This window comes from Lygodium microphyllum, chromosome 8 (genome assembly GCF_053477565.2).
Source record: "Lygodium microphyllum isolate KBCC chromosome 8, Lygodium_microphyllum_v1.1.10, whole genome shotgun sequence".
NCBI lineage: Eukaryota > Viridiplantae > Streptophyta > Polypodiopsida > Schizaeales > Lygodiaceae > Lygodium > Lygodium microphyllum.
In genome coordinates this window covers 49,466,875-49,491,878 of record NC_141142.1, presented here as the reverse complement: position 1 = coordinate 49,491,878, position 25,004 = coordinate 49,466,875, and the positions used below count along the sequence as shown (strand labels likewise).

General features: G+C 37.7%; 1 protein-coding gene across 1 annotated transcript; it reads right to left on the bottom strand.

Annotated features, from left to right (window-relative positions):
• Window positions 1-7,539: 7,539 nt before the first annotated feature.
• On the bottom strand, window positions 7,540-8,537 carry LOC148032262 (uncharacterized). The gene has a single exon (XM_087684061.1). It carries the CDS (start codon window positions 8,364-8,366, stop codon window positions 7,737-7,739), a length of 630 nt encoding a protein of 209 aa, XP_087540187.1. The 5' UTR covers window positions 8,367-8,537; the 3' UTR covers window positions 7,540-7,736.
• Window positions 8,538-25,004: the final 16,467 nt, after the last annotated feature.

Here is a 25,004-nt window from a genome sequence, read left to right as displayed (position 1 = left end):
CATATCATGCTTGTTCATATCTAGAGGTGCTTGGTTCTTCCTTAGTTTTTAGCTTCTTTTCCTCCTCTAGCAGTGATGTCTAGATATCAACAAGCTCAAGGTTTGGCATATTGATTAGAGTTGTTGATACATTATTATATTCAAGAGGCAAAATTTTAAGTAGAACACCAATGCAAACATCTTCTTCCATTTTAATGTTGATTCCTACAAGTTGGATTAGAAGTCATTCCATGTAATTTAGATGTGTGGCAAGTGATGTGCTGGACTTCATTTCAAGCCTAAAAAATTCAATAAAGAGACCATACTTTGATGACTTAGACTGTGCACCAAACAAGGTGTCAAGTCTCTTCCATGTATCCTGTAAAGTATCATAGTTATCCACATGGTGGATATAACTATCGTCTAGCTCCAGTTTGATAATGGCCTGAGCCTTATCATCATTCTTTTGTCAAGTGACTATAAGGTCCACATCACAAGGCTTCTTTTCTTTTTGAGTGGTAATGGCCCATAGGCCCTTCTTCATAAGTATGAGTTTGATGTGGGTCTGCCCTGCTAGGAGTGAAACCCGACTCCTTTGAAGTGAGCAGCTAGAGAGTCTTTGCCCATGTTAAATGACTGGAGTAGCTGCAAATCAGCACCAAAATTCTCAAATTTTGAGCATCACAAGAGATAATCTTGAGTGTGCTAACAAGAACAAGTGCAAAAAAGCACTAAGTAATTAGTATCAAGAGATAATTGTGGAGCTAAATGCTTGGTAAATGCTCAATAGGTCTTCTATTCCCCTCGATTTGCTTGCTGAAAACTCAAAGTGGCAAAACCTTGAGTAGGGTAAGAAGAATGAGAAGGATGAGATGTAAGAGGTTTGATTTCTTCAAGACTTCGAAGGATCTTCAAGCACTTCCCCTCCTCAATGATTTGATCACCCAAAGTTTGCTGAGATCTCTGTTTTGAAGCAGATCAGAGTAACAAGATGCTAGTTTTTCCCAATGGGAGTGAAAGAAGAAGTGGAAAATGAGCTTATGATAGAGTGGCTATGGCAGATTGCTTCTAGGGTTTTAGACCCATTTGCATATTTGTTTGTAGCGAGTCGCAAGAGAAGGCATTTTCCACAAAACTTAGTGGACAAGGAGCTCAAGCCATGAGCTAAAATTTCCCTACGCTCAGTTGCAAGATTGCATCATGTAGCTCCACTGCTAGCTATACAACCAGACATGGCGCAGATTTGTGTTGTGATGGAGAATGTTGCCAATGCTAGGACCAAAACAACACCAATGTCGAGATGTGGTGTAATAGGATGCTACACCCTGAGTAGAAGAACATATTCAGAGAAGAAAACATGATGTATTACAGCTTCTAGAGTGAGAACAAGAGGCTCCAAGCAAGGTAGGTTTTGCAGGCTATGGCTGCCATGGAAAGTCAAGTAGAGATAGGGATGGAGATGAAGTTAGATGGACTGAGCTAGAGAGGGACTGAGAGAATAGAGAAGGAGCTATGCCATGCCCAACTGGGCTCTGATACCATGTTAAAACATGGATCTAGGACATGGCTATGATAGAAGCTATGGAGTTTGAAAGAGGAAGAATAAACTCATGAAGATATTGACACTGACAATACAAATCGTCACACAAGTGAATTAGGTTTCAAGATTGAGACTTGGACTCATAAACACAATCTTGTATGTGGACAATGACATAGAAACTTTATTGGAAAGAAAAGAGTACTTTCATTACATAAGAAAAGAGAGCAAGTACAATGCTTTATAGGAAACTGGATGGTAGCACTTCTCCTACTATGCATATGGGATTCTAGTCATGAGCCCTCACTGCTCCTTACAAAGAGACTGAAGTAGGTGTGATTGCAAACATCTCAACAATTGGTTGAGGTGGTGGGGGCCGAGAGTGAATTGAGTGGATGATGGGGCCTTTGAAGTTGGTGGGTTGTAGCATTTGTATTTACTTGAAAAGAAAAGAAGGTGCACTATCTCGGGGTGTGTCTATCTTACCATGTGTTGCATTGTGCTCATGCTAGTGGAACCGGGAGTTGGGGTAAAGCCTAGGTCTTGTCCCACACTTTGTAGGTGCAGTGCACGACTTAGGGAGACATGTCTAGTAGTCATGCCCTTGAGGTGTCCTAAGCGTGAAGTGCGGAATCAAAATAGGCTAGCGCATTGGAGTCAGTTGATCAAAGCCATCGGACGTTTCTAACTTGAGGACCCCTAGGTGTAGTGAATGTGACCTTCGTGTGTTTTTTTTTTCCACTCATTGATCTAGTCATTGCACAAATATCTTTGCCGACGTTGAGGTAAAAGAAGAGTGGTGGGAGGTGGCATTCTTGGAAAGTAGGGTCTTGTCTTAAAAACCTCCCACTAAGAAGCTACGGCTTGTTGCCCCCTTTCAAAACTTGGTGAGAGCTTGATTTAAAGACCCGATTTGGATCCGTTCTTGAAGCGATGGAGCTCATTTTTGGAGCCAAAAAGTGCCCGAGAGGTGTTAAAGAGCCGATTTTCATGAAAACTCAAACGGTGGCGAATAAGTGAGTTAGAGTTTTCCTAGATGCATTTCGACATTAAGAATCCAACATAAGTCTCGATTCATCAATCAGAGGTCGTTTGACCCCCCATTTAATCCCTGCAAGGTTTGGCGTTATAAAACAGCCATTGGATCCGAGAGCCGAAAAGTGTGTGACAAGGCCCAAGTTTATAGATTTTGATCTCACGAAACTAATCGTTTAGTCGGATCATGAATCGCAGTCTGTTTGCACCCCCAAACAAGCTGAAAACCCTTCTACGACAGTGTGAAAGTGGTTTTTTTGAAGTGGTCATTTTACAAATGAAATGAAATGAAACTCTAAATGAAGAAAACATGCAAAAACATGTCGCTATGTAGGGAGGGCATTTTTTGATTGACGCCCCATTTTTTGGAGGTTTTTGTGCCTCTTGGATGCTCAATCATGTAGAGAGAGAGGGGGAGATTCCTGATCTATGTAGAAAGGGCAAGATTTTGATGGTAACCATGTGTAATATGATGAAGGGAATAAAATTTTGATTTTTAGTCTTTCTCTCTCCTCCTTCATCTCTCCTTTTGTGGACTGTTCATATGCATCAATGAAAGAGAGAAGGGGGTGGGGGGTGATGACAATTTTGAAGCAAACGATGCTGATGGAGTGGTAGAGGATGTAGATCAGGGCTAGAGAGCACGCTAGAGGCAAGAGGGAAGTGTCAATGGCCTCTCAATCTCGGGATATAAGTCTTGAACACGTGGTTTTCTATGAGTAAGTGGTATTTTTCTTTGTTTGATAAAAGATAATTGAAGGAAATGATTGATGATGATTGATATTGGTTGCATATGCTAGATTATCTCTAAAATAAAATAAAAAACCAGAAATTTTGATGACATTATAATTTTTTCCTCAAAACATGTAAAACCCGCAAAGTGTGGTTTTTGAAGAAATCATGGAAATTGGGGGTTTTAGTGAGTGTTTTGAGTTTCCATGGACTAAAAATGAATAATAAAGTGGGGTTGAGTGCTTTTGATCAGTGGGAGCTCACAAGTCTGATTTTTTATAAATTTTTAAGAAAATAAATAGAAATAAATAGAGAAAATGAAAAAATTTAGGATTTTGTGATAAATAATTAGAAAAAAATATGATTAATGTTTGTGGATGTGTAACAAGGTTGAGACATGAGGATTAAGCCTCAAATCATCCTTGTTTTTTGTGTTTTAGTGCATTGTAATTGCTTTATACATTGATAATAATGAAAAATAGAACCCTACACCTATGCAATGATGCAACACATAAGCGATAAGGGGAAAAGAAGGGTTGTGGAAGTGTTTAAGTGCTGAAAATGAGGTAAAGTCTAATCTTTTGTTTGTGCATGTTATATAGGACGATAATCATTTAAGTTTAAAGAGGCTAGTAGCATGAGGTAACTCGGTGCTAGTCTCTAGCAATGCAACAACAACGAATAGAATGAAAATCATTGAAGGGATGATTGTTACACTCCACTTTGCTGATTTGGTTTAAAACAAAATGTTTGTGTGCAATAAGCATTCACTTTTGCATCTTGAATGCCACATGGTATAATCTCCTGGATGCATAGCACTTGTATGTTGAACATTGACCAACTCTGAGAGTGTAAGAAAGTCCCTTGCTATGGGATAGGCGATCGGTTCCTTGGGGTAAGTTCAATGAGGAAATATCAACTCCTAGATTGTTCAATATACAAAAGAGTGGAGCTTGTACATTTGTTTTTATGTTGAGGCAACGCATCTTGGGGCCCTATAGCCTGAGCTATTGAAAATCATATATTTTTTCCATTTTACCACATTCTTGTTTCTTCAATACTTTATACTCAGGTATGTAAAAAGGAGGGATTGAGTGTATTGTGACCCAAAGGGAACAATTAATGGTTCAAGCAATGCAACATTATCAAAACCAAAAGCATCAACATAATTGCCATGCAGATTCCTTCAACACAATTAGAAACATCACGAGACTCACAAGAGACATCCAAAACCAAACCAAAATCATCACGAACAAATAGAACACCCACAAATCTTGCATTATCACAAGCTATAGGGGACTTATGAGAGCCTTTCTTCTTGATTTTATTAGTAGAAACCATAATGGTTCCTACATAAGAAGAGCATGAGAATAGTCTTCTTCTCTCATCAAATATCACAACAATGATAAAGCCTAAGCACTTGGTGTAGCTTAAGAGACTTTTGTCTCTCATTATGTAATATGAATAGAGATAACTTGTATAATGCCTTGGCTATCCCTCTATCGTCTTAGATAGCCATTCATCAATGAAAATCCCATTTATAATCCCATTTATAATACAAGATCATTATCTTCTACAATCAACAACTCTATCTTACAAACAAATAGGCATTTTTGGAATAAATCTTTGTTTTTTTGTGAAAATCTTTTGATAATTGAAAGATTAATTCGAAAGTGAGCTACTTTTGGATTTTACTTGACAAATTTGTAAACTTAATTTGAATATCACAACAATAGTAGAGCCTAAGCACTTGGTGTATCTTCTAGCATATAGGATCAATGCTCTACTTTCATCTCATAAATCAAGAACACTCTATCAATTAATGGTTCAAGCAATGCAACATTATCAAAACCAAAAGTATCAACATAATTACCATGCAAAATCCTTCAACACAATTAGAAACATCACGAGACTCACAAGAGACATCCAAAACCAAACCAAAATCATCACGAACAAATAGAACACCCACAAATCTTGCATTATCACAAGCTATAGGGGACTTATGAGAGCCTTTCTTCTTGATTTTATTAGTAGAAACCATAATGGTTCCTACATAAGAAGAGCATGAGAATAGTCTTCTTCTCTCATCAAATATCACAACAATGATAAAGCCTAAGCACTTGGTGTAGCTTAAGAGACTTTTGTCTCTCATTATGTAATATGAATAGAGATAACTTGTATAATGCCTTGGCTATCCCTCTATCGTCTTAGATAGCCATTCATCAATGAAAATCCCATTTATAATCCCATTTATAATACAAGATCATTATCTTCTACAATCAACAACTCTATCTTACAAACAAATAGGCATTTTTGGAATAAATCTTTGTTTTTTTGTGAAAATCTTTTGATAATTGAAAGATTAATTCGAAAGTGAGCTACTTTTGGATTTTACTTGACAAATTTGTAAACTTAATTTGAATATCACAACAATAGTAGAGCCTAAGCACTTGGTGTATCTTCTAGCATATAGGATCAATGCTCTACTTTCATCTCATAAATCAAGAACACTCTATCAATTAATGGTTCAAGCAATGCAACATTATCAAAACCAAAAGTATCAACATAATTACCATGCAAAATCCTTCAACACAATTAGAAACATCACGAGACTCACAAGAGACATCCAAAACCAAACCAAAATCATCACGAACAAATAGAACACCCACAAATCTTGCATTATCACAAGCTATAGGGGACTTATGAGAGCCTTTCTTCTTGATTTTATTAGTAGAAACCATAATGGTTCCTACATAAGAAGAGCATGAGAATAGTCTTCTTCTCTCATCAAATATCACAACAATGATAAAGCCTAAGCACTTGGTGTAGCTTAAGAGACTTTTGTCTCTCATTATGTAATATGAATAGAGATAACTTGTATAATGCCTTGGCTATCCCTCTATCGTCTTAGATAGCCATTCATCAATGAAAATCCCATTTATAATCCCATTTATAATACAAGATCATTATCTTCTACAATCAACAACTCTATCTTACAAACAAATAGGCATTTTTGGAATAAATCTTTGTTTTTTTGTGAAAATCTTTTGATAATTGAAAGATTAATTCGAAAGTGAGCTACTTTTGGATTTTACTTGACAAATTTGTAAACTTAATTTGAATATCACAACAATAGTAGAGCCTAAGCACTTGGTGTATCTTTTAGCATATAGGATCAATGCTCTACTTTCATCTCATAAATCAAGAACACTCTATCAATTAATGGTTCAAGCAATGCAACATTATCAAAACCAAAAGTATCAACATAATTACCATGCAAAATCCTTCAACACAATTAGAAACATCACGAGACTCACAAGAGACATCCAAAACCAAACCAAAATCATCACGAACAAATAGAACACCCACAAATCTTGCATTGTCACAAGCTATAGGGGACTTATGAGAGCCTTTCTTCTCGATTTTATTAGTACAAACCATAATGGTTCCTACTACGTAAGAATAGTCTTCTTCTCTCATCAAATATCACAATAATAGTAAAGCCTAAGCACTTGGTGTAGCTTAAGAGACTTTTGTCTCTCATTATGTAATGTGAATAGAGATAACTTGTATAATGCCTTGGCTATCTCTCTATCATCTTAGATAGCCATTCATCAGTGAAAATCCGATTTATAATACAAGAGCATTATCTTCTACAATCAACAACTCTATCTTACAAACAAATAGGCATTTTTAGAATAAATCTTTATTTTTTTGTGAAAATCTTTTGATAATTGAAAGATTAATTCGAAAGTGAGCTACCTTTGGATTTTGCTTGACAAATTTGTAAACTTAATTTGAATATTGACAAGGGATTGCAAATCAACCATTATAGATGTTTCTCTTTTGCCTCTAGAAAAGGTTTTATATGACTTTGTTTAGATAACAGATTACTGTTAGAACATTTGTAAAAGATAATATCATGATTCAACTACCATATTGCATGCTTTAATATGGATTCAATGATGTGCACAAACTTCTCTCTCCACCTGAGAGTCCAAGAGTAATTATGAAAAATTTTAGGTTTAACTTTAAATAAATTACAAAAGTTTCATATAGATTCAAATGATGTGTACAACTCTCTCTCTCTCTCTCTCTCTCTCTCTCTCTCTCTCTCTACCACAGGATCCAACAATATCCATGACAAATTCGAGGTTTAATTTTAAATGAACTACAAAAGTTTGAGAAAAAAGCATTCTCCAAGATGTAAAAAAGTTTTAATACCTTAAACTTCACAAAGCTTCCTATCTATAAAAATAGTGAATACGTGTAATTTTATTCAAAAATTCCTCCAAATTTTGACTTATAAAAAGTCTTTACACGTCGTGTCTCCATATGTAATTTCTCGCCATTGGCGAGGATCCCCAAAAAGGCAAGCAGAATTACCGATGACCACATGATACATCGATTCATGTAATGAACATACAACCTCGATGCATGTGTCAACCTAGTTTTATATGATATAAAAATTGTTTTCATAGGTTGCACTTTTTTTTTGGGGGGGGGGGGGGGACTGGCTGATGATGAGGTCGATGAGGTGTTGAAAGGAAAGGGGATCGATGGGGAGCTTCAGGGGGCCCGAGTACTGCCCAGAGTAGCCGAACTGCTGTGCCGACCTTTCCAGGACAGCAGAGAAGAGGGGGTGGTTGAGAAGCGAAGCCTGGATCGCACAACATTCCCCGGCCTGATGATCGGTATGATCATCAATGCCATCCCCTATCACAAGCATGACAGGCACGCAGCCCTCGGGCACCCGAGGCATCTGCATCTCCTTCCGTGGCAGCATTTGCTCGCGATCGCTGTCATCACTGTAATTATTAGTAAGGTGTAAGAGCTTGATAGATGCATCATATTCATTGTATGATTCGGTATCTGGATACTGAGCAGGGTACGGGATGTCACTCTGAGTACTGCAAATGTAGGCCAGCATCTTGTGAATCCACATCCTTCTAGACGTGCGGCTGCAGTGAACGTCTAGCAGCGCTGTGGCTAATGATCGAGCAGCCGCCTTGAGCTTGATCTTAGGTAGTAGCTGCGCCAGCGTATTGTAAGTAGGGGGAGTAGCAGGCCTGTGACGGGGCATGGTGGAGTGAGGGAGCTGCGGTAGCTCAAATGCCAGGAGGAAGGAAGAGACAGAGCTCAGACAGGCACCTCAAGGCGTGATAGGGCGAGCGGCGGCGATTACGTCTCTCAATATATGCGGAATAGGTCGCCTCACTCGCCTCTCTCTCTCTCTCTCTCAGAGTCAGTCTCTCGAGTCTCTCTCCAGTCAAATGCTTAGGGCCCGCCGGTTACATTTCGCCCGCGGCTGTTCAGTGTTGACCGGTCTAGTCTTTTCGATGCACGGATCGTAGTACCTCCCTCCAGTCCTCTCAATCTTTTCTATTATTACACGCCTCAGGCATTCAGCACGTTTCGAAGCCATTTCTAGATGTGACATGATAACCATGCATCTCGATACTCAAGATCACAAATACATATCCTATTATTATCTATATGTTCTAAGCACGGGACATATATAGTTTTTCTAATTGTTTGCTTCCTTTTCAAGCCTTTATGCAATACATCCGTTAGTGACTATTTCACCTCTCATTCTCAGTATTGTTTGAGCCCCTACTTTGTAGCTACATTTACTTGCTAAACAAATCAAAATGCTCCCAGTGCCTTTATCTAAGTGGAAGATCATGTATACATTTCAATCTTGAAATAAAATATTTGTACTCAAATAATTGAAGGTCTAATGGGGCCCCTTTAAATTTTACTCTATTGGACCCTCTCTCCTATGCATGCTTAATCTTCTTTGACACGTCTCCATTCACACATCTAGAATTGTTAGTTAGTCAAGGGGTCCCTATCTCATTTGTAGACTTTTAAGCAATCCTAATTAGTCCCCACAAGGAGGAAATATAAAAAACTTTAGCCCTTCACAATCTCAACACTAAATTATAGAAGTTGTGACATCCTTATAATTCACAAGAAGGCTATCAAAAAATTTGCCCTTGTGGAAGTGTTTTGGAATGCTCTTTTTATAAGCTTGTTGGGTTTGTAAAATGCAAGAGAGGAGAAAAAGGGTGAGTGAGGCTCACTAGTGACCTTTCTACACTCGTAGTTTTCTTCATTCATCAATCGAAGGGAAAGCATCAAGAAGTCCTTGGACAAGGGTGACATCCAAGTTACCTTATCCCAAAACGGCAAAACCAAATTAAAAGCCACATAATTGAGGCTAGATATAATCACTTAGTTACATTTGGCACATGAACTACACTTTTTTTAAAAAAATCTCAATAGGTCATTACCTAACCATTTTACTTACACACCTCAAAGGTCATTAATTAGCCCCAATCATCTCATGACCTAAATGGTATCAAGAAACATGATAAGTTGTGGAACCATGTCAAAAGGTTGAAGGGGAGACACAAGATCAAGAGTACAAAGGAAAAACAATATTACCTTGTAAATTACTAAAGAGATAAGCTATGGACACTCATCATCAATAAATGTGATATTTCTTGCACGTGAGATATTTCTTGCATTGTTTTACTCAAACATCACATATAGCTTGGCCTTAGAGTTTGAGAAAGGCTTTCACCAATTCAACACAATTCTCGCACCTAGACGAGGAAAATATCAAATCAACGAACTGTCATTCTCTAGTTGAAAACCATTGTAAACCATTGGTGCATATATCATTCTCAATATATTTTGTTGTCATTATGTTGGTTTGCAATGTGTTGGGCCCATTCTAATATTATATAAGAGGGTAGCTACATCATTGTTTACCCTTTTTACGATCTCGCACTTGACGTGGATCACTTGAACATTCGTTAACAATTTGAAGTGGATAATGGACTCTATACTTTAAAGCCATTGGTGTGTTTATGCATTTATGCTCCTTTTAACAAATGGTAAACTCCAAATATTACTTAGTAACAACAAAAATGTAAATAGTACAATGTTCCAATTGATGTATTATGAATTCAATCTTCTTTATAATCTAGGTATGAATAACATGGATCACTCTATACATGACCCATGGAGCACTTTGTACATGGCTCACTACAAAAAAAAAAAGAGGAATACATAAATTTGTACAGAGAGAAAAGGGGTAATTAGTACATATGTACATTGCAATTATCATAAGTCCAAGATGACTTTCAAGAGGTACCCATGGATCAAAAGCTACTCTTTATTCATTCATATGCATTAAAAGTGCACTTAGAGATTTTTCTAATCTATTCTTTTTACATTGTTTGCATTGCTAAGAAAATGTTCATGTTTATGAAATTATTGTTAACCTTTGAATAACATTGCATCGTAAGAAAAACACTTTGAATCTTTTCAACAATTCCCTTGAGAAATGATTATCATTTATATAGTTTGGAAAACAAAATGTTTTTAAAGTGTTCTCAAATATGATATTAAGAACCCTAATTTTCATCACCACAAACAAAGGAAATATTGACACTGAATTCAAGTAGGTGGTGACCAAAATTCATGCTATTACTATTTACATTGCACTATATGGTAGCATATGCATTGATATGAATATGAATATTACCACTAGTATATACCAATACACATATGGACATGCATTTTGACACACATTCCAATGCACATACTAATGTTGTTGAAACGTTTCTATGATCAGAACTTTCATTTTTTCTAAATTTCATTTTACAAAAACATTGTGCAAACCAAATGAACATGGAAAAATCCACAAGATAAGAGTATATTCCCTTGATTTTCATGTGTTTTTGGATTCCTTTCTTGCTTCTTTTTGCAGCTCTTCTTCACACACTAAAAAGGAAAAACCATGGCTTCAAGGTTACTTCTGATTTTCTCTTACTTGCTTTCTTATGGACAAGCTTGAGAGGGAAATATGGCTAGGTAATTTGGCCCTAAAATAAAGTTATTATCTGTAACATGTCCACTAGAATTATCCAGGACACGTCTTAGCAGTCCATCGGAAAGGATGTCTAGAAAGCTCTGCCCGGCACTCCCATGGAATGTTACGGGGTTTGCGATCTAGGGCTTTCCGCGTCTGCCACGTAGCGGAAGTATTCTAGCCGTTCCCACCTAGGATCAACCTGAGTTAGGGTTTTCCTGATTGGTCATTTCCTAACAGCAACTAGCGTCGGACCCAAGCGAACTACTTTACGCAGGAACGCTAGGTCCCAAGCGGATTTGTGCTGCACTTGGTTCAAGGAGAATGGGAAACGAGAGGGATGCAAAGCTCAACCTCTTTGCCATAAGGCATAGTCCCATTCCATTCCCCTAAAACAACGTAAATCGGGTTAAGTCATAACTCTAAGTCAACTATTTTGTTGTTCATCTCCTTTGACGCTCATCCTATTGTTCCTTGTATTTTGAGAAAAGTTCCCGGCCAACTGGGACCACCCATCCGTAGGATGGACCTATGGCCACATCCACCGCACTTTCCTTAGGTTTTTTTAGTTATTTAATTACCTAACACATTTAGTTGGACATGTATCAATCAGCTTCCTTAATTAACCTGTTAGGCACAGGTTCATTCACGTAATCATATCACTTGATATAGAAAAGCAATGTCAAACAAGTTCCTTTTTAACATGTTATCATATTTATCTTTGAAATACATAAAGTCCAGCCTGTAGGCTTATCCACAATCTGCCCGAAGGCTATCCAGCAATCCATAGGGATCACTAATCCAAGATTCCACCCGTAGACTAATATGCGGGCCTCGAGATCCAATCTCGAGTCACGTTAGCCTCTTGTGCAGGGCCCGGAAGGTGAGGGATTTACGGACAGAGCCCCCTCTGGCACCCAAGCATCCTCCTGCTCCAAGTAGCGCTCAACGGAGAGACCTCTCACGGCTGGTTCGGTCCATGTTCCCGGCGTGGTCAACAACCCCCTTGGTAAGGGTCAGGCAGGCAGTTGGGGGTAACTAAAGTTGCTTCTCCCTTCAGGCCTTAAACCTAAAGCATTAGATATCTTTTCATCCTTTAGTTCCTTGAGCAAACAATGCAAACAGTGCTTTCTAAACTGTTACAAATACAATTAATTCTAGTGGTCGTTTATTTGGCCAACTGCTAAGGAGTGAATCCTTCTCTCCGAATGCATCCAGCACTCGATCCGGGATCAATTGCGACTTGGCAAGATCCCCAAGGGTTTGTTTGTTAACCCTTATGTCCTTGGGTTAGGGCCGTACCCTATTAACCCAGCTTAACCAATACCTTAAGTTCTATTAGCAGTAAATATGTTATTTCAATTTACTGATTGGTCTTTTGCTTCCAAGCAATTATCTAATCCACTTATCTTGGTCACCTTTCCTAAGAAAGGTGCTATATCAGGATGACCACTCATCCTCTTGCAAGATAAACTTGCGCAAGAATCTGCCAATCTCATTTCGAGGAATTGGCCATTCCCTTGTGGTCAACCCACAAGGTCATGCAACTCTGCAACTTGTTGCACAAGTGTCGCATCTAATCCATGGGACTATTTTACCCATCGAATGTCGTCTTCTAATCACGAAATCATGATTAATAGGAAATAGGGTTAGGGTGTCTTCATATCCAATCCATTCCCGATTGCACTAGGCCGACCTTATCGGTCCTAGGGTTCCAATTCAAACCGAGTTTCATCCTTTTAGCGAGCGATCCTTAGGGTAACAAACCCTAGATCGTTTCTCGCAAGTATATCCTATTGTCGCTACATTCCGTGAATGTGGGCAGGTCTTTAGGGTATGAGAGTTTCAGCTTGGCAATAAGAACGACTTGGTCACGTCCTCAACGTGCTAAATCCTAGTTAGCACTTGGGATATGTTGCTTTGATTTAACCATTCCTAAGCGAGTCCCTCGCGGTTTAGGTGTTTAGGGTAAACCAATTTACTTGTCTATCATGATTCATTGCCTACGTATGATTAGATTTACTAACCCTAACTTTCCTGGTTAAGATCAAAGCGTAGGTTAAGTTATGGCATAATTTTCATTGATCCTTCTAAAACATGCATTCACGATTCATGCTGCTAGGCTTTTGGGGTTTATGTTAAAATGAACCATGTAGCCTTTTTCTAATTTCATTTTTGAATGAATTATTCGTATGCTAAATGAGCATTACACAAACTTTCGTAACTACTTACGTAATTGATTGAGATTTATGCCAAAAGAACTAGAGTTAACTTATTCCAATTTACAATCCATGCCAGACGCAAATTTCTAGAATCATTTCTACGCTCTTCTATTTTCTACAGGATTAATGACTTTCCCTAATGAATCATTCAATGAAGATTTGTCTAAAAATGCGACATGGGATTAATCTTTCTATGCCTAATCAAAGGTGCACTTTAATAATTTTGACCTTATAAAGATAGGCAATAGGTGTTCTAGGCCGTCACTTTGACATGCACGCAAGGGAAACTACTAATAAGGTCGTGAGATGCATAGATAATTTTTGTTATTTTGTTCATCATATTGGAAATACCAATGACCACTTCATGTCATGAGCTAATTATTCAAATAGTCAATCTATTTCCAATTGCATTTAACAGGCTAGGTGAATTTGACATGCGTAGGTGCTTCCTAGTCCATGAATTTATCGTGCATAATGCCTTACTTTTGCGACGAATCAAAAATAGTAAAAACCTGGACTTGTGGGCTCAGGGAGATATCCACGTGAATGTTAGGAGAAAAACCTACCGCAGGCGCGACTTGCGACTTCTTGGGCCATTGTGGGCGTAATTATGGACTTCCGGGTTGCCTTTGCCTTACACGATCGGTGAATTTTCTCACCTTGGTACGCAGCCTCAAGATCTTTGCTTTTCTCCCTCGTATGCAGGAGATACCTTCGCGGAACTTCGAATCTTTAAAAGGTTGGGTTTGTGAGACTTGGGCTTATGGAATTTGGATGTATGGAAATTGGAGCTTTGCAAGGGGTTTTGCGGAAAGGATCTTACGAATGGTGCTTGCAGGAAAGGAAGCTTTATGAGCTTCTTTAGGGGAAACCGGGGTGGCTAGGAATGGGCTTACAGATGGCTTGTGGGCTTTGAAGCCTATTTGCGAAAAAGGCCTCTAGCGAATGAAGCTGCGGGAAAAGCCTATGGGAAATGGGCTTTAAGGTGGCTTGTGTGAAAGGGCCTTATAGAAGTCCCCTTAGAAGCTTCTTAAAGAAGCTTCTAACTTGATGTACATGTCAAATGGGGAGGAGTGTGACTGATCAGTTGGCAGTGGTCTTGGCAGCGGCATCAGCGGTGCCTTCCACCTCCCCTTTTTCTCATGGCACAGCACGCCATTGTCTTCCCAGTCCTTCTCCACGCAGTACAGCAACACGGCGTCATCACAGTCTTCCCCCTCTCTCTTCACGCAGCATGGCCCTCTGCGTCCTCCTCTTCATGACAATTTCTTTCCTGTCAGCCTTCCCACCCCCTTTCCTCCATCGCCATAGCGAGGGTTTTTATAGGAAGAGGGGGGTAAGGGCTTCCTATCACGTAATTGCCTTGCGTGGCTATCCCCTCGCTGCCACCTCTCTCCTTTCCATTTTAGTAATCCCCTTCCCTCAGCCACGCTTCAGCTGGGGGAAGGAAATTAAAAAAAATTGCACTAATAATGACATTATCTCTTGACCTCCTCCCAAGAGGAGGTTCTTATGAAGATATGCGGGTTTCTTAGTCCTAAGTCTCGATTGGCCAGTGGAGAGTGTACCATTTAAAGACCGCACCGTCCGTGACCACAATGCCGGCATTGTCATTTTCTCGAGACTTCACACGGCCTCGTACTATTTTCAGCAGAAATATTACATTATCATAATAAACATCCTCAGATATGTGGGATACTTAAACAAATTACTTAGAGTAAATTTACATTATTTAATCTTTTCTATTAATCAAGAATGAGGACTTCTTAGAAAGACTCAAAGCCTTTTGAAATGCAATGCACATGAAGGTGATATCGACATGCATTTTGACACCACCATGATGCACGTATTGATGTTAAAAGCTATATAAAATCAAAACTTGTCCTTTTCTAAATTTCATTTTTCAATGACATTGTGTAGATCAAATGAACATAGAAAAACCAGCAACATAAGTGCATCTTTCCTCTATTTTCATGTGTTTCTATATTCTTTTCTTGCTTCTCTTTGTTAGTTTGCACATAGTAGAAAGGGAAAACCATGGTTTCAAGGTTGCTTTTGAGTTTTTCTTGCTTGCTTTCTTATGAAATGGCTTGAGAGGGCATGATGGTTATGTAGCAATTTGGCTCCAAAATATAGTTATCATCGTAATAAACATCCTCAAATATGTGGGATGCTTAAGCAAATTAACTAGGCTAGATTGCCACTATTTAGTCATTTCCATTGATCAAGACTCTAATCTACATGAAGAGGGCTTAGCCATAGAAGGCCTTAGTAAGATCTAATTGGGTCAATTGACAATCCATCAAGTACCCTTTTGGGTCCTAGAACATAAGCAATGATCTAAGAGCCATGGCCTATACTTTAGGCTAAGAGGAATTGAGAAGACAAGCACAATTAGGAAATACAAACAACGAATGGAGAGACAAAAAAAGGAAAAAAAAACATCTAAGACCTACCGCTACTCTCAGGCAAGCTCAACACATATAATGAAGGTTTGGTTATTGATTGAATGACCCTAGCCATATCTTTTCTTTCAAACTTTGCATCATACAAGTAAAATGTTGATGTGTGTATGAGCACTTGGAGAGGAAGGGTCATGTGTATAGCATCACATCATGCATATAGCATCACATGGCTTAGGATAATAATGGACATGCATCTTGTTTTAATATTGTGTTTGGGATCTCATAGCCTCTAAAATTAGAAAAATTATAGGTGACTGGATCTTAACCTTTATTTACTTGTTTGATTCAAATTTTATGGATTTTAATTTTCAATTCTGATGTGGCTCAAGGCAGTGTTTAGGACGTGAGATATATGAATCAGAGAATAACTTGCTCATGCAACTAGTGTAAGATGATTATTATATGGAATTTTTGTACAACCTTAGAGAACATATGATGTTATGGAAGGTTTAACCCTCCCATTTAAATCAATATGTGCAATACCAAAACTCCTTTTCAGTGTGACTACATATTCTACTCATTATGTACTAGCCTTGTTGTGTACTCATACAATGATAGTAACTAAACAAATGTGCCAAATGATGAGGACTTCTTAAAATGACTCAAATAAATTTGAGCAATGTGATATCAACATATTAAGGTGATAGGTTATGGTAAGTGCACTCAAGGAGCCATTCACAAATGCTCAAAGAGGACAACATAGGAGGTAGCATTCAATGGAGGGCTTGAGCAAGTCACATGCTTGGAGCAAGAAATGTCCATAGATCCAATTGTTCTAGATATGGATTAAATGATAGAATGCAATTGATCTCCTTCATCACAATAGGGAAATATAGACTCCAAAAGGGCCTTTTTGTTTTAGATTTAACTACCTTTTGAATCTAGGGAATTTCAAGGTAAACTACTAGGGGATGCTATGCACATTTTATCTAGTTTGATAGATTAAAGCATAATGGTTTTCTAGTAATATGTGGTTTCAAGAAGGACCCACTTTGCATGGAGGCAAACCATCTATTGGCATGTGTCCTATCTTCTAATTCAAATTTGAAAAGTGAATATGGAGAAAAGGGAAAAATTTGAAACTCAAAATTTGGGATTCAACTAGATGATGTGTGTAAAAGTGTCCAACCATGATTTTCAAGATTTCATCTCATTGCAACATGTGGCATAGTGCCCCTTCCATTTCAAAAAGAATATAAAAGTGTTTATACACATGTGAGGGATTTAATCCCCACCATCTTTAAAAAGTATATGTATTATAATCATTAATGTCCTTTTTATGACAAAAAATAGTCTTAGAATTGAACAAACTACTCACCAAAAAGGTAGTCTAACTAATCTCTTTGCCAATATCCTCCTTTTGAGGCCCTTTCAAGAGTCCACAATTTTGAAAAATTCATATTTTCCAACACTAAATATCACACCAAACACTTGGGAAAACACAAAAAGGAGCTTACATTAATGGCCATGTATTAACTATAACATGATCTATGCATGTCTTGATGATTATATTCTCCTCATAAAACAAATGTAGAGCTAAATGCATGCCCAAAAATGTGACAATACCACTATTATTGAACTATCACATTTGACGTGACATAGTATTAGTAAAATTCACATAATTAAATTGAAGAACCTAGTGGCCCTTATGTCACCACACTTGAAAAATTGATATTGTAATGGTGTACTAAATTTCCATGTGAATTGTAATGCATAGGAACATATCAAGGACCAATGGCCTAGCTTTAGAAAGGATCCTCAACATTTGAGACTAAGCCTTGAAATGGATGGGGTCAATTCTTTTGGCTAATAAGGAACCACATATAAGTTTTGGTATGTGGTTTTGAGGAACTATAATTCTCCAAACCTAGGAACCAAGAAGACTCATCTAATTCTCAATCTACTAATTCATAGTTGGTACAAGTGTGTATCTCCAACCTTTGATTAGAGAGCTCCAACTATTGTGGTTAAGTGTTTTAATGAGATAGATATTAGACAATGTGCCCACAAATAATAAACCATGCAAATTTCAGGTATCTTAATGCAAAGTATGTATGCTTTTTCGTAATATCCCTAGGAGAGAAGCCACATGTGAACTATGCATATGAGACAAGGTAAAAACCATAAGGACTAAGCAATTGAAAGACTAGAAATAAATATAGCAACTCATCAAACTGTTGTGCCGCCATGAACATTGAAATGAAAAGTAAAAGAGCTAACAATGTCATCACCATCGAAATCATCATTGGGAGTAATCACAAGATGTCATAACATAGTTTGATCAACCGGTAAATAAGAAGGAGAGAGAGAGAGAAGTGCACTTATAATGACCACTTGAGAGAGGAGCCAAAAGATGAAGTGGACTCCAAGGAATACCAATATTCTCCATAGTGCCCTTCATCTTCCCCATTTATCATCATTATCAAATCCCTAATCGAAATATGCTATTATTCTTTCTAGCTCTCCCCCAAGTTTCCTAATCCCCCCCTAGGATCAGGATCCCATATCCACTCTAGCCAAACTATATTTTGTGCATAAGCCCTACATCCCCATTCATAATCTACCTAAGGACCTATCCCTCAAAGAAATTCTTGAAGAAGCATCATTTCTTTCCACTAAGACCCCCTCCCCCCCTATAAGGACTATACCCTTATGTGATGGGATTACTCCATGCATGGTATGATATTAGTGCGATAGTTAAAATAAATTATGTTCTTATGATAATCATACATGGATTGAATAAAGGAAGGAATTCCACAATATATAGTTATAACTCCTTTCTTTAAAATTACAAGATACTAAGTTGAATTTCATTAGGGGTACCTCTAAAAGAAATTTGAGTCAAATGGACATTATCTTACTTTTGATCCGTCAAGGTCTAGAGGACTATACTTATCTACAAGATTTTTCCTTCAAAAGTCCTCATGAAGAGAACTTTCTAGAGCCTTAAACAAGTCACTAGTTCAATTCCTATATCCACAAGGGAGGATTATGGTGCAAAGAGACCAAAAAGGTCATGATAACTTAATTGTTGCTTTTAAGGGAATCAAAGATTGCCAAGGGTGAATCTTGATTCTGTTTAAGATATTAAAACAAAACAAAATTTGATTTATCTTCAAGGGACTAGGCTAGTGTCATCCCTAAGTTTACGAGACTTGGATAAGTCAAGAAAAATCTCAAACTTGAGGAAACAACATTGAGAATAGGTTCAAATGCATAGGCTATATTTCAAGAATTTTTTGATGCACTAGGAAAGATATCTTGGATGGTTGTGTATTTTCACTCAAGGTTGGACCAACACAAGTTATGCTTTGGATGTGCACGACACCTCCCCTAAGGCTAGTCACAAAGCTATTTTCTAAGGAGCTATTTTGTCTACTCTAGATGCTAGGACTAACACCAAAAGTGAGAGGCCTCTCTATAGGGAGATTATATTTTAGCTAAGAGGTGCTAAGGAGTAGGGGGGGCTCTAATCATAATTCCCTAAGCGCACTAGGATTAGTCTAACCCCTCGATGAGTCAACGATGGTTCTCTAGGAAGGCTTTGATGCTAGCTCAAAGTAGATTAATGTTTCTTGCCTTCAAGGTGGAGTCTTATATATGAACTGTTGAACTAATATAATAAAACAATTATTTTCCATCTTAGAATAAGAGTTTTGTTTTTTAAGATAATTATATTTTTACTATTTTCATGTTATAACTAACTTGCATGAACGAACCTAGTTCTTAATGAGATGATTAAGGAAGATGTTTTTATGTGTAAAACTAAACATGATAGATAACTAACCAAACCCTATCATGAATGGGAAGCAACAAGGAGAATCCTTAAAGGATTTCTCATATGGTAGGGTAACCTTCATTAACATAGAGATTTTTCCTCACAAACATGTTACATTAGGGAAATTTAGAAAAGAACCAAATACTGATTATTGTAGAGTGTCATCATAGATCTCAATCTTGTGTCCTTTTATTGAGCTAGGTTGAGACTTTACCCTACGAGTAGAGGGACCAACATAATTAGCTCCCCTTTATTATTATTATTCTTTGAATCAAGTGTGACACAAGTCCACTTTGATATTTCACATAAGGGTTTTCCCATAACTGATGTTGTCACACATTTTTGCTTAAACTAAAAACCCTTACCACTACATCTCGTAGGAAGGATTTTGTACTTAATTGTTTGCATAGTTGTATGTCTTGTTGCTATCTAGCTTAATTTTTAATGGTTTTTGGATTGGGAATACTTTTTATCATCATTTTGTATTTATTGTGCTTGAGAACTTGATTGTCAACATTAGTATTTTTTCATAGATTCATGGAGGGCAATGACTATAGATGTTGGACATCTTCATTTACACTTCATGTTGCACTTATCAAATACATTGTACTCGAGAGTCATCTCCTAATTTTCATCAACTACTACCATACTGTGGGTTGGGTTGATACACTTATTACACCATTGTTGAGCACTAGCATGGCATGATGCCACTATAGATATATGCAATAAATATTAGATGCATGCATACTTGAGAGAGTACCTTTTATTTTGTATGCACTTTTCTTTTCACACACGAGAGTTGGGGATATTCATAATTGAATTAGAAACCTAAGTTTGAGAGTAAAGGTGGTTGGATAAGTTTGAGGTTCATGTAGGACTCCTTCAGTTGTGAGATGGGTTGTCTATCTTGGTTAACATTACGAGGATCACTAAATATTCAAGAAATGGTGAGATATGGATGGGTGGAGAGGAGTGCAATTATTTGAGCAACGAGGGATGAGTATAAGGATCAATTGACTAGGTTAGGAACAAATCCTTTCAGTGCATCCATCTTTTCATGGATTGCATCAATTGTTTGACTATAGACATTGATTTCACTTTGCATTTCTTCCAAAGAAAGATTGGTTGAGCACCTGGTGCATCCATGAGGCATAATTTTAGGAGCACACATGAAGTGGTTTCAAAGACACTCAAGATGTTGATGAAGAATCAAAGGAGAGTTAGGACACACTTGAGTCCTTCTTGGCATACATTCTCTTGTGATCAATATCAATATTTTATTTAGCTTGATTTGAAGCTTCATTAGCTTTGATTCTAGTTTTCAGATGCTTTAAGAAGGACCTCAATGATGTCAAAAGAGGTTTCTCCTACTATGTTAATATTTTGTAAATCATTTGAAGTTCTATATGCACTTCTTTCATGTTTGTTATGCAGTAGTTTTATTGATGGTGTTTAGACATGCATCGTGTTTTGAAGAGAAGTATGTTTGTAGATAAGTTTTTGTGTTGTTTAAATACATGGAGGATGTCGAAAGGAGAATATATATGCATATATACTTTGAGTCACTAATCATTATTTTGAACATTCATATCTCTTTTGGTTGTAGGCACCATGGCCAATGGGAATAAGAACAAAAACTCTGCATTTTCCAAGGTGATATCTACGCAGGGTGAGGTTCTTGTAGGTAAGCCGTCCGTCTTGAACATTGTTGTTCTTTCAACAAGATGGTTATTATTTCATAATATGTTGCATGCAAACTCATGGTGATCGGCTCTTTGGAATGCCTATCTATCTTCGGCTTGGCTCGACTACATTTTCAAGCCAACTGTAACATCTTTCATTCTCGTGGTCTGCTTGGAGCATTGGGTCAAATGGAAAGCTTTCATGATGGAGCTCTATAATCCTTTTGATGGATTGCCTATTGCGGATGCAAAGCCCTATCCTTAGATGTGGATGCTCTGTATAAAGAAGGTCTTGCTTGCATGTGGTGGTGCCTCAATAGAAAAAATGATATAGATGGCAAGCTACCGTGGCCTTGCAACTACCTTACCAACAATATTTAGTGTTGCTTTCATGGGGCTTACAAGTGTTGTGGCTATTATCATCCCCCCAACCTTCTCTCTCTCAACCAACTAACTTTCTCTCTTTCCCTCCTTTATGTCTCTCTCTATCTCTCAACCTTCATACCCCCACCTACAATGTCGCTATGTGAGGGGAGGAAGGGCATGCATTTGATGCCTTGGTCTTCTAGGCCCTACTTGATGTGAAGGGGTGCAAGCCAAAAGGCCTATGTGAGCTTGCAAGTAGTGAAGAAGAAGGCCATGTGGAGATACACAAACACGATGAGACCACATCATGTACAAGAGATGGATCATTGTGGTGGATTGCTTTATTACTGATATGATACTCCATTGTAGTGGGTTTGAATGTTTGTGTGAGTTCTTTCAATTCGTGGTTTAAGTTCTAGCTTGACAACACTTGGCTTAGCAAGCATTTCTTTGTTGGTGTAGCCATGTTGTGTAAGCAATGCCCTCAATTATTAACGAGTCACATTGTTCAAGTTTGTCATTTTTTGCATGTGTTCTCACAAACTCACCCCAGGGCAGGGGGTGTCCATCTATAAGAAATCATCTATATAACATGCATTCAAATGATATTAAGAAATACTCTTTCTTTACATGCTATAAGGCCTTAAAATGACCCCTAAGTTTTACTTTACTACAATTATGGTTTTTTTTTCAAATTATAACAAAAATCTCCTTTTATAAATATAATCCTATAAATTTTACTAAATATGATATCCTTTTGTTTAAACTAATATGGTATCTTACATGTTCCATAAGGTGGACCCTCGAGAAACACACACACACACACACACACACACACACACACACACACACACACACACACACACACACACACACACACACAAAATTTATGCATTTACACACTCACACCCCATACAGACAATATAGCACACTTACATATCAAACATACCACAACCACAAGTGCACACTAAACACCCATATTTACATAGTTATACACTAAATTCATTGAATGTTCAAAGAGATAGGAAGAGATAGACAAAGGATGGAGCATTAGAATGAGAGGGTAATGTATCCTCATTCTTCTCATTATTTCTTTCATTCAAATAATTCACATATCCAACAGCCACCAAGTCACACATACAACTTAAGAGATAGGTCACAAATTGATCACAGTGACTAACTATGGATGAGCCACAGAGACTCATTTATTATGTCACAAATGATGGTACCAGCTGAGCTACAACTATACTACTACACACTGTCGGTATATACTACTAAGCTTGATTCTCAATACTCCCCCTCAAGCTCAAGTCAACTGATATACTCCAAGTAGCTCCCTAAAGTAAATGGACTTATCTCTACCAAGTGATTTGATAAAGATATCAACTAAGTAGTCTTTTATCTTCACATGAATCAAGTCTATCTTTCATGTAAGCACCATCTCCTTGATAAAGGGATAATGGACTTCAAAGAATACATAATTTGTCTCTATCTTCTTAGTGAATAGACTATGATCTTCATTTTCAAGTTGATGTAGATACAAGATGATCTGAGCATTCCATGCTCTCGGTGCCTACTTTAAACCATAAGCCTACACACATGATTTGGATAATCTAGATGTACATAATCCTCAAGTTTCTCCATGTACACTTCCTCAATTAGATCCCCATTCAAGAATGACTTTTTGACATCCATCTACCAAAGTTTCCATCCCTTACATGATACCAAAGCAATAACAATTCTCAAAGTTTCCATTTTAGCAGCTGGGCTGAAAGTTTCCTCTAATCTAGTCCATATTCATCTACATAACCTTTAGCAACCATGTGTGTTTTTGTATTTATCCAAAGATCCATCTACTTTACATTTCACTTTGTAAACCCACTTACAAGAAATATGTGTTTTATCTCCAGGAATTTTGGCTAAATCCCAAGTGTCACTTTCAACCAATGTAGCATGCTCTTGATCGATAGCTATACACCAATTTTCATCAACAACTGCTTCCTTGAACTTTGTTGGCTCTTCATGACCCATCAATTTTATCATATAAGCAGTGTCTGGCTTAATATTAATTGTAAGTGAGCCTAGCAATATGCTTTCTGACTCTCTCTGACCTTCTCAATTGTGATGCACTATGAGATTCCCTCTCATGAGGCAGCACATACCTATTTTTTCTAACTCCAATCATAGTAACTAATGATATACCAAGTTCACTGTCTAAACTATTAATCCCACATGACTCATAACCAAAAGTAAGTGGCCTAATAATATCTTCAAACATCTTTCATTTTCATGTATTTGATCTCCCCCTTACTGATATATTCGTGGTGCGCAGATCGGATGCCGTATGCTCGTGTAGTGAATGCCGGAAGGTCCCCAAGAACAAAAGAACTCTACTTTTTGCACAAAACTCAAGGTAAAAAGCATGCACGACCTGAACAAGAGACCAATTGGGTGCAATCTCCCCCATGCCTTGTGTGAGTGCTCCACAAAGCATGCATTTTATGTATTAATCATCTTCAAGCTCAAATAATAGCCCAAATTACAAAATAGCACGCTTTTGGCTTTTGAGTTTGCTTTAGCACAAAATAGAAATAAAGCTAATGGACGGGTGCCCAAAGAGTCAGGCGTACCCAGTACAATGTCCAAACACAAATATCATAATCGTGCGCCCATGCGCATACAAAATAATAAATAAATATCCAACGCCTCAATAAATAGGGGCGACAAAATATAGGCTGCATGTCTAAGGTATGCGCCCATCAAAATATAAGTGATAACTCGAATACACGCTATCCTCTCCTCCGCCACTGCTGCTATCTCTACACATCAACTAAAGCATTCACAATTGTTAGTAAAATAATACAATTAAACCGACAAAAGTGAATACCTAGCAGTCTTCAGCTACATAAATAAATCAACTGGTTAGAAATCAATCCTAACCTTAATTTATTATGAGTGCGCACTCTAAACTCATAAACATTTATTAATTTAATATGTATTTTGCGGAATCACTCACTATGGAATCACCCATGTACATACTAAATTAATGAAATGCCCGAAAAGGATAGGCGTCCCCATCAACTTCTCGCACAAAGAATCCACTTTGTGTATGAGCCCCGGTCAACAAAGTTTATGGAATCCACAGTAAAACCTCACGGAATCCATCGTGAAATATGCCTCCTGGCATCATACCCCCGGGGTGGGATAGCAATTGACCTCAATTGCTATTAGCTCAATGTGGAGCTAACAGAGTGGAGAACGCATTTAAGTCTCTAGCGTGCATCCATTGGGCTTCCTCTACAGGATGGTTTTTAAATTTGACT